At 46.0% G+C, this 11,487-nt stretch overlaps 1 protein-coding gene across 1 annotated transcript; it reads left to right on the top strand.

The window, feature by feature from the left end:
* Positions 1–2,980: 2,980 nt before the first annotated feature.
* LOC141498659 (ARL14 effector protein-like) lies at positions 2,981–3,478 on the top strand. Its single transcript, XM_074201832.1, has one exon. It carries the CDS (start codon positions 2,981–2,983, stop codon positions 3,476–3,478), a length of 498 nt encoding a protein of 165 aa, XP_074057933.1.
* Positions 3,479–11,487: the final 8,009 nt, after the last annotated feature.

Here is an 11,487-nt window from a genome sequence, read left to right as displayed (position 1 = left end):
GTGGGGGAGGGGAGGATCCCTCATACACACACACACACACACACACACACACACAGACACATTACACAAACATAGACGCATCACATACATGCATGCACACATGCATCACATGCATGTGCATGCGTGCACACCCCACATCACACACACGTGTACGCGCGCACACACACATACCACTACATACAGACTCTGCCTGGCCTTGAGAGTGATGCTAACTGTAAAGAGTATGAGGGAGCGGCAGGCCTTTCTCTGGTGGCGGAGGGGAGCACCCTACACATCACATGCACAAGCACACACACACTCGCACACATACACACACAATCACATGCAGACTCTGCCTGGCCTTGTTTTTGATCCTAACTGTGGAGAGTAGGGGGAGGGGGTGGGCTTTTATCTCATGGGGGAGGGGAGGAACCCTCACACATACACATATACACACATACATCATACACACACACACACACACACACACACACATACACACAACCAAATACTGCTGGCCTTGTATTTGAGAGCATGGGGGAGGGACAAGCCTTTATCTAGCAGGGAAAGGGAGGAGCCTCCCCAGGCTGCTGGGGCCTCTGAAGCCTCCTTGAGGGGAGCCTGAACCTCCAATGGACACACACACAACCACATACAGACTCAGTCTGGCTTTGTATTGATCCTAACTTAGGAGAGTGTGGGGGAGGGGCAGGCCCTTAACATGTGGGGGAGGGGAGGAGCCCTCACTCACACAACCACTAACAGACTCTGCCTGGTCTTATGATTGATCCTAACTCTGGAGAGTGTGGGGGAGGGCCAGGCCTTTATCTGGTGGAGGAGGGGAGGAGTCTCCCCAGACTGCTGGGGACTCGGAGGACTCCTTGAGGAGGGGGCCTCACCTGAGGTGGCCACACACACGCGCGTGCACACACACACACACACACACACACACATACATGCAGAGTGTGCCTGGCCTTGTGATTGATCCTAACTGGGGGGGGGGGGGGTAGGATGTATATGTGAAGGGGGCGTGATCCCCAATGAAGTGCTATAGCATTTGTAGTTAATATGGATAATATTGACATGACACACTGTGCTGTACCGGATCTCCAGTCATAGTGCATAACTGCATGTTGCCTTCATAATCCTATTGGGCTGCAATCTAATGTCTTAGAATAACTAATATTCAAGAAGAGGGGTGGGCGCTCTGGGCTTAGCCAATTGATGGAAACATGAATTAAGAAGTTATTGATTAATGAAGGTCCTGGATTATCCCAGAGCTCAGGAAGGTAGGGATGAAACAGGGGAAGTGGCAGGTCAGGAGGTACCCTACAAGGGAGAGGTGACTACTTGATGAAATCACCCCCCCAATGGTCACAATACCACACCCCTCCCAGGTATCCAGCACAGGACCTGACCTTTTCATAAAAAATTAAACACTCCCCACTCCCCACCCCTGGCAAAGATTCCTCCTTGTCTCTGCCACCTCCCTGAGTGACTGCCCACATGGCCTCTTCTTTAGAAACCAGGGGAATGGGGCAGCTAGGTGGTACAGTAGATAAAGCACAGGCCCTGGAGTGAGGAGGACCTGAGTTCAAATCCAACCTCAGACACTTAATAATTACCCAGCTGTGAAAGCTTGGGCAAGCCACTTAACCCCATTTGCCTTGCAAAAACCTAAAAAAAAAAGAGAAGGCCAAGGCATCCTGTCCTGCACCCCAATCATCACTTAGATAAGGCTAAAGGGGGAGATGTCTAGACCTTCCAAGAGAGGATTTTCCATATACCAAAAGCAAAGCCACACTAACTTGCAAGGAAGCATCCCCCTAACAGCCAAGTCTACTGACTTGCCCCCGGTTTTTCCCTCCTGGATTTGCATTTCTAACTCAAAATTCTGTTTGGCACCCAGGTCCTGGTGATAACCCATTTCTCCTCGTCCAAAGAGTTCTCTTTCTGGATCGTTGGCACAAACATCGTGACTTTTGACAGCTTCCCCTTTGGTGAGTATAACCCTAAAGAACCAGCAGCATAGGACTCCTGTAGGCCTCTGTAAGTTGGGGATGGGACACCCCCTTCCCTATCCTTGACCTCTACTTCTCACCACAAACACCCCAATGATTTCTTATGGGAAACGAATGCACTCAACTCGGGGCAATGCTCTCCCCTCGGGTTCTGCCCATCTTTGTAGGGGCAGGATGGTGGGCATCTATGTATCATAGTGTCTTCTTTCTGGTTCTTCATTCCCCTTCCTTTTGCCCCAAATTTTCCAATCTGCCTTCTGCTACAATCAAAATCTTCCTTTGACTCTTGACTCTTGCATTCTCCCAGACTACTGTCCGTTTCCCTCTTTGTCTTGGCCAACTTTATAATGTTTGTCCTTCATTCTCAAAAAACACCATAATGCCAGGGAGGTGATGCCATGACAGGTACAGGAATTGGATGTGATTGAGGGGGTGGTGCTGTCACCAGCCTCACTCTCGTTCTCCAGAGCCACTTTGGTCCAGTGGCCAAATGGGAGTCAGGAGGACTGGAGATGACCCGGGATGGGAGGCAGTCGGGGGAAGTGACTTGCAGGGTCACACAGCTAGTAAGTGTCTGAGGGCAAATTTGAACTCCAGTCCTGACTTCAGAGCCAACACTCTACTCCATCTAGCTGACTGGAGTAGTCTACTGTCAAAAGTAGTCTACACTCTCACTGTCCACTCAGTCCTCACCTCTCTGGCCTGTCTCTTGGATGAGATCTCAGATTGAATCCATTGTGATTCATCCAAAGGGTGCAAACCATCCCCTATGAGAATTCAATCTTTATACCATTAGAAAGACTTTTAAGGGGAGTGTGGAAGCCTCCCAAAGGCAAGAGTGGAGAAGGAAAAAGAATAGTCTTTGATGAAATTAGGAGAATGACCCTGTTTTGTGCTCTCTTCCCCAAGGTCCAGTCAGAGCCACAGAGAGGAGAGACCTGAAGGTGGGAAGGCCCAAGTGGAGTGGAGGAGCCGCCAGAATGAGTTCAGAGAAAAATGGCAAAGAGACAAAAGCCACTGTTGAAGAAGAGCAAACTACTGGAGGACCCTTAAGATTTGATCAGATGGAAGAGAAGCAAATACAAATAATAGTGGAGCAATTAATATCTTTAACTATTCGCAAGAAGGGTCCCCAGGGAGCAGAGGCCAAAGCTGAAGGGGTGGAGGAGGCAGGAACTCGGGCCTCGGCAGGGAGTGCCAGCCCATCCTCTACCCAGGAGGCTGAGCCAGGAAAAGGCAGTGGCATAGGCAAGAGAGAGAGGAGGAGATATGAGCGCAGGAGCAGGCTGCTTAGCAATAGGCTAAACCTGTGTGACTGCTTCAAGGGACTGTGTCCAGTCTGCTTCTATTTATGCCCCATGTGCAGCGCCAAGAGAAGTGGAGCCAAATATTGCAGGAACCCAGGCTGCCTCTTCAGGAAGGCCGAAAATCAGTCTGGCAAGCCGCTCAACACCTTCCCATTCACCTACCCCAACTAAGGGAGACCCAGCAGCCATGGGCCACACCTGTCTCCCGTTTCTTGGGAGGGCCCAAGGGGCTGCTTCATTAGTGAGGTGTAGGGCCAAACCAGTCAAAGAGCTGACCTGGCCCTAGGGAGTGGCAAACCTTCCAGTGCCCTTGCCAGGGCAGGGCTGAGCAAGCCGCCATCATTTTAGGGCTTAGGTGTACAGGAAGGAAAAGAAGTCGGTCCTGCCCTGTCATCCTCCCTAGAACCAGTTCACTTTCCAAAGCCAGGGGCCGCCTCTGTTTTTTGTTGCAATTAGCACCTGAAAGTTAACCAACAAGCCAACCAACAAGCAAAACAACAAACCAACCAAACCAAACCTGGTGGGGGGGTATTTCTGTCTAGTTGTAGCACTTTGGGGTCTTTCTGTCTTTCTTTCCCTTTAGCCCAAACTGTCATGTTGGGTTCTTGTTGATGAATTCGTTAGATAGGGAGATGTTTCAGAGATGAAGTGGATAAAGATTGTTCCGTAATAGCATTCAAAGAGCTCAATAAAATCCATCGACAAATGCCAAATTGGTCTTTATTCCCAAAGAGTTCCTTTCCATTCAGCATCCAGGCAGAATTGTGGGCAACCATATCTGAGGGGTACAGCTGGGTGGGCAGGCCGGGTCTCTTCTCCCCACTGAGAAGATGAAGGTAGGAAAGATCCACATCTGGAAGGCAGACAGGCAGCCCACCTCACCCAGAGGGCAGCACAGGAAAGAGCAGAAAGGACTCACCACACCAGGAGGGCTCAAGTGTTACCTCCCAGGGAGGAGCTCCAAGGCTTCATCACATTTTCCCTCAATTGCTTGCTGAGGCCCAGGGGAGAGATGGAAGTGGACTTTTCAGTGGTTATTTCAGCTGCTTTCATGGAGACAAGTCCTTGGTATCCTTCCCTTCCCTTCATGTCTAGTGTTTGCCGACATCATCAGAGCCGTCCCTGTCAGTGGGGCCACAGACACATAAAGTGTCCTGAAGGACGATCCTGTACCCCTAGTCCACGTTGGCCTCTCCTCTACCATCTATGCTCTTGGCCCACCTCATGGCTTAGGGGCTCCTAGACACTCTCCACAGACATAACAGTTTCATTGGGTCCATTTTCCTTGGCCATCTTGGATTCCCAAGGTAAAGTTTGATTCATACATTGAAATAATCAGAAAGATATCTGACATGGACCTGCACCCCTCCCAGGGTCAGCCTTCACAGTTCTTGCCCAGGTAGAGTTGCTCTAAAGCAGAGTAAGTCCCAGAGTTTCTTGGTGGCCCAGACTACAGCCAGGCAGCAGACTTTCCCAGTCCAGAGGGAAAGAATTTGGAGTACAGAAATGAGCACTTCATTAGATCACAAAAGAGCCTTGAAGGCCATATCTAGCCCAACCTCTTCATTTTATCCTCAATGATCCTATGTAAAAAAAATTGGTAGTATAAGGGCCAGATTTGAAAACTGACTAGATATGTGAGCTGAAGGAGAGAGCGGGTGGACAATACTGGTGTATTTGTGAACATGGAAGACTGAAAGAAATGAATTTTTTATAGAAATGAAGATCAGAAAAAGGGGAATTTCAGAAAACAAAGATAATGTCTGACAATCTTGTTTGGGAGAGAAACTGAGGCTGGATCTGGAAGTCTTCTGCATGGAGATGTTAGTTAAACCATGAGAAATTCTTTGGTCTTCAAAATTAAGAGGGTAAAGAGAAAAGAATGCCTAGCAGTCTTTAGTTACATCTGCTTTAGAGCAGAGGGCAAAGCAGGCAGAGAGAGTTTCTTGAAACATTTGACCCAGGGTCATTGTTTTCTCTCAACTTGAAGCCATGTTTATCGACAGGTTTGCATGTACATACATGTCTACATTTATCTATATAGACATCCAGACATACGCAGAGTCTTCTTTTGGGTTAATTTCCTTTCAGCTTGTATGTCTTTCCAAGTGTCTACAGTTCAGGAATTCTAATCCCAGGGTTGGCCTCCGAAAGGACTACTGCTTCTTTTCCATGTTGGAAGAGAGTAGTTTAAAGGACTGGTACCGGCTGCCTTTTGCAGGCCTTCTAAAAAGCCTGAAGATGCCGTCTGCAGCTGCCCGCCAATCTCACTGAACCACAAAGGTCCCCACACATGTAGTTCTCACATGCTGGCCTTCCTCTTCTTTGTCGGGGGAGGAATCCCAGGCCAAACACACCATGTGGGAATTTGGTCTTTGAGGGCCCAAGTTCTTATGTTCATACCCCGGGTCTGGTAGTTTCGCTTTTTTCCTTGCTGAGCCTCTTAACCCTTGGGCCTCAGTTTCCCCTCTGTCTTGCAGGTTCCCTGGCAGCTGCAGAGCCCGCGATGCCTGTGCTGGTGAGAGGCGCAGGCGCCGCGGCCGGATCGGCTCGTGTCTGTGGATTCTCGGGGCGCCCCGTCTGGGGGCTCCCGGTCAGGGTCGGGAGGGGCGGGGGCGGGGGGGGGGCGAGGCTGGGCCCGTCCCGGGGGGGCGGGGGGGGGGTCGTGGGGCCGCCTGGGCGGTGTTTCCCGCGGGCCGGGCTCGGGAGGGGATGTGGGAGGCCGAGGGGGAGGAGGCGCCCACCCGGGAGGCTCGGGGCGCCCAGAAGCGCCCGCACAGAGCCACGGAGCGCGCGCTCGGGCTGGCGGCCGCTCCTGCCAGGTGGCACGTAAGTGTCTAAGCTACCTGGCTAGTAATTACCCTGCTTTTTTCATTATCCCCTGAAGTGGGAAATTTGAAGCAAATAGCGGGAATTACGAAGCCTGGAGGAATAGGCAGGCCTACGATTCCCAGAATCCTCAGGGCGAAATCGGTTTCGGCTAGATTCCAATTATTGATGAGCCGGAGCGCGGTAGCTCTTTGGGGGATTCTGGGAAGTGTAGTCCCGTCGGCAGGAGCTGAAGCGAGGGCCACGGGCCGGGGCAACACATCTCCAGGGTGGGTTCTGGGAACCAGAACTTGGGTAGCCAGAGCACGGCAGCTCCGCGGCCTGCAGGGGGGAGGAAAGGAATCACTCATTTCTCTCGGGGGAAACGCTGACGTAATGCTTCGTCCGATACGCGCGGTCTCTGACCTGCGCCCACGCTGAGCATGGGCCTCGTGCGCGTGCGCAGGCGTTTAACGGAGCTTGGCGCCCACCAAAGGGGAGACCTGGCAGAGGAAAGGACCTGGGCGGGGTGGGCGGTGGCTCTGAGGGGAGGCCCTGTGTGTCCAGTGAGTAAAGCCTGGAAGGCTCGAGATGCCTGAGTTCAAATCCTCCCACCATCGCATCTTAGCTGGCTGGGATAAGGAGTGAGAGCTTCAGCCTCAGTTCCCAACCTGTAGAAAGTAGGGCCTGGGAAGAGGAGTTACTAAGAGGCGTTCCCCAGGTCTGGGCCTTCCCCACGGGGGCAGACGACAAATAGTCCTTCAAGCCCCAGGTCTTGTTAGGAAGGCTGGGTTAGAAAGACAAAAGTGAAGGAAGGAGCTTGTGCGTCACTGGGGAGAAGCAGCCCCCAAAGTGAACCCTAGCTGTTCAGTTGGCCGGGGAGGGAGACACACAATCGAGCGCCAGAAAGACTTCATATAGAGGCTGGTGCTGGGCCTGAATTTGGAAATCGCCTAGGATTCCAAGAGCTGAGGAGGGAAGAGCATTCCAAGCAGGGGGGACAGCCTCGTTCAAAGGCCTGGAGTCAGGAGCTAGGGTGTGTTGTCTGAGGAACTGCAAACAGGCCCCTGTAAGTGGATCATGGAGACTGTGGAAGGGAGTAAAGTGAAAGACTGGAAAGACAGGAAAAGGCCAGCTTGCAAAGAGCATTGAAGGACAGGCGACTTTAGCCTGGATCAAGGAAGGTTACTGACTAAGGAGAGGTAGGGGGACATGACTAGATATATGCATTAGAAAAATCACTTTGGCAGCTAAATGGAGGATACATTGAAGGGAGGTGAGACCTGAGGAAAAGACACCATTAAAAAGCTGTCATAGTAGGCCATGTGAACAGTGATGAAGTCCTAAAGTGGGGTGGGAGTTGTATGAAGGGGATAGACGGGATAGATAGGAAAACAGAAAGGGTCAAATTGGGCACTGGGTTGCTTGAATCGAATACTTAAGACTGAGGAATCAGGAACGATACCAAGCCTGGATGACTTGGGGGAATAGTAACATCACCAGCAGGAAGGAGGAAGTTGAGAAGAAGGGAGGATTTGGGGGACAAGCTAATGAGTTCATTTTGGGGACTTGATAAGTTTGAGATGTTTAAGAGGTGGTTGATATGGCAGGCTGAATATACATATACATATATATATATATACATATATACATATATATATATATATATACCTCTATGTACTGTCTCCATGCAGAAATTATTTCTCAGCATTGCTAGGAAAATGTATGTTTTTTTGGAATCCTGATTCATAATCAATCAAGATATTCATAACCAATCAAGAAATCAGGGGAAAGTATGTGAATGGAGAGAGGAGCACTTAGCACAGAAGCATTCATCAGCCAATCAATCAATCTCACTTTCCCCAGTTACCATACATGTGTTCATGGCCTTTTCTGCTGCATAGGGTGAGTCATTTTTCCAAACATAGTAAATATTAATAAATGTAAACATATATCCTCTGAGTGGTATTCCCAGAAATGTTTTGGTAACAAATTAAGTCCATAAATTGTCCATTTCAATTCTGTGTAATGCTCTTAAGGTTGCTAGGAAAGCAGAATATTGTGTTATTTGATGATTATCCAACAACATTCATTTCCTAGCATTTGAACATTTGCTATAGGCTATATACAGTTCTTTTAAATATATGAAACTATTTCTTATTTATTAAACAATTTTAGATAGCCATAATAATGAGTAAAGAATATGAAGAATGTTGTATTTTAAGAACAATAAGGAAAGGAGTCAACTCATTGCTAGGGATGTTTTAAATCATTTTTTAAAAAATCTTTACAACATAAAGCACTCATGGAAAGAAGATTATGAAAATATGAAAGATGTTAAATTAGCAGTTGATCAGCAGTTGAAGCATTAAATAATTATGATGTAAATCTTGATTCAAGTGAAGGAATGTAAAAGTTTATATTTAGTGATAGAAACTTTGGAAACACTACATCGGGGAATTATCTGCATAGAGATGCTAATTGAACCCATAAGCACTATGGATTGAAATCTCTAAATGAGATAGCAGAGAGAAGAGGAGAAGAACCAGAACAGAGCCTTCCTTGGAGGGGGGGGGATCACCAACAAAAGTGGATGAGGCATAAATGGCAATTCCAGCAAAAGAAATTGAGGTGAAATGATCAGAAAGGTAGAGAGAGAGCCAGGAGAGTTCAGTGTCACAAAAACCTAGAAAGGAGAGCATATGTAGAAGGTGGTCAACAGTGTGATATGTTTGAGAGAAGTTAAGAAGGATGAAGACAGATAAGGTAATTAAGATTTAACTAGTCTCCTGCCTGCTTCAAGTCTTTCCTCACTTTCTACCAAAAAGTGATGCTATAAATATTTTCTTATATAAAGGAACTTTGATATTAACCTCCTCAGGGTAGATGTTTAACAATGGACTCTCTGGATTAAAGGGTATATAGACATTTTACTCACTTTCTTCACATAATTCCACATTGCTTTCTAAAATGGTTAGACAGCTTTTCCCACAGAGCATTAGTGTGCCTATGTTCCACAGTCTCATCAATACTGACTTTGTCATCTTTACCCATATGCTGGTGTAAGGCAAAACATCAGTTATTTTGATTTCCATTTCTCTTATTATTAGTGACTTAGCACAATCTTTCATGTAGTTTACATTTCTTTTTTTTTTTAATACTGTTCATTTCCTTTGACAAGTTATTTATTGGAGATATAGTTTAGTTAAAACTAGATACTAATGTCTGTAGATTTTTCTACCTGAGCACACATAAACTGTAATCCATCACAAAATACTGAAAGCAATCAGAATGCCACTCTCAACTCTTTCACATGAAAGAATTCCACCTTTCCCTAAGAGTATCTCATGTGACATATGAATGACATACAAACCATATTGAGGGTGCCATTGTCAATCTACATACTAATCATTAGTAAGACTTTATATTTCTTTTTTAAGGGAAAAAATAAACACCTTCTAATATATTCTTGCCCCACTTTAATGGATCATCTTACACTTTGGAGAGATCATAGCACTAAATAACCTCTGAAGTTTCTTCTCAGTTTGTGTTTCTTTGATTTTGTTTTCTGTTTATAATGCCAGACAAAATTAAGTATAAGATGTGTTTCTGATAAGTGCTCTTTCAAAGAAAGCTAAAACAACTCCATTAATGTTTATTAGGTTCTTAGTTCTTGGACTACCATTTTATTACTTGAGAAAAGTTGCCAAGCTTAGCATTAGATTAGGATATGTTGTTATATTCTGTCTCTGGAAAAGGGACTGTATAGCACATCCAGGGTTGGTTAAGATTATAAACTACAGTAAAGGTTCAATTCAGCAATTATTTAAGCAACTTCTTTGTTCAAGATACTTTGCTAAGTATTAAGGATCCTATTCCTTCCCCAAGACTCTTATTTATGCATAGAGGCAAATAGGCAAATGCAAGGTACTTTGAGGAAGGAGAAGTGTTAAGAAGGGGAGGAGGGATCATGGAAGTCCTCTTCCACAGATGACACCCAGGATGAGCCCCAGAGGAAAATCTGAATGGGATATAAGCAACTTGAGAGCAGAGACTGTTGAATTTTTGGCTTTGTAACCTCGGGTCTTAGGTGCCTAATGAGTGCTTGTTTAACTGAATTGAGACAGAAATGAAAAGGATAGTGCATTTCAGGTCTGAAGGAGATGTTCCATGAATTACTTTGGATTGTCAAAGTCAGGAGGCATGGTCAGGAACTCAATCTGGCTAAAACCAAGAGTGCAAGACAGGCAGTTATATGAGATAAAGACCAAAGGTAGGCTAGAGCCAGTGGGAACCTCTGGACTTTGTATTTCATCCAGTGGACAAGAGGAAGCCACTGGAGTTTTATGATTTGAAACTTTTTTCTATTTCAAAAGAACAGATAGAAAACATGTGATGAACCCTAACTTCTAGGCCCTTTCTATATTAAACCAGACAACACAGGGGGTACAAGTATGTGGTATGATTTAGTGAAACATTTTCCATTAGAATAAGGGTTAGACATGTGATCTCATGTCTATAAGGAACTCCTTAGTGAAGAAAGTCCCTCTGCCTATGCAGGTGTGCATCTTCCCTGTGACTAGACTTAAACATTTGCCTAGAATCCTGGGAGGTTAAATGATGTGCCCCGATACTCCCTGTATGCCCTATGCTCCCTTTCTTATGTTGTTAGATTTGGACATGAATGTAATCAAAGAGACCTTACAAGACCTTTACTGGACTGACTCAAACAAACCGCACTTTTACTGTGTTGCTAGCGGAGCTCCTTGGGACTCTGAAAAATACAGTGCTAGCCATGCGTTGTGTTACAACTGGAAAAATTAGAAGAATCGTAGGGATAGGGATATTTATATAAGTACAGTTATCACTTCCACATCACTGCCTTCCCTATTGTGCTTCCAATATATCATGGATTGGAAGAAGAAAATAAAAAAAATTTAAAATGTGGAAACCACAGATCACACGTGAAGGCCCCAGACAATAAAGAAAAGGTTTAGAAACTCAGGAATGCATAATATATCTGTATGGTACTGGATAATATGAGAATATTTTATCTTTTTATACCATAATCATTCAGACTTCTCTGGAACAAATACTACACAGATTTTCCAGATTGAGAGGACACTGCACCCCTAATCCCCATAATTTGGAAAACATAACTACATGGGAGTCCTCATATGCAAGTTACACCTGTGGAATTCACTAAGGGTCAGAGTGTATCCATCCTAAGAGAGCAAGTAGTGATCAAATGTAATGTCAGATCAATCAAATTCACTTTTATTAAGGGCCTATTATGTTTTAGAAACTGAAATGAAGATTTCTCCACTCAGTAAGTGGAAAAGGAAGTTTGTATTTGAAGCAATATCTCCATT

This window comes from Macrotis lagotis, chromosome X, assembly GCF_037893015.1.
Source record: "Macrotis lagotis isolate mMagLag1 chromosome X, bilby.v1.9.chrom.fasta, whole genome shotgun sequence".
Lineage (NCBI taxonomy): Eukaryota > Metazoa > Chordata > Mammalia > Peramelemorphia > Peramelidae > Macrotis > Macrotis lagotis.
The sequence above is the reverse complement of the archived record's forward strand: the minus strand, read 5'-3'. Positions and strand labels throughout refer to the sequence as shown.

Excerpts from the sequence above, each read along its gene's own strand:
- LOC141498659 (XM_074201832.1), top strand. The coding sequence starts at position 2,981 with ATGAGTTCAGAGAAAAATGGCAAAGAGACAAAAGCCACTGTTGAAGAA.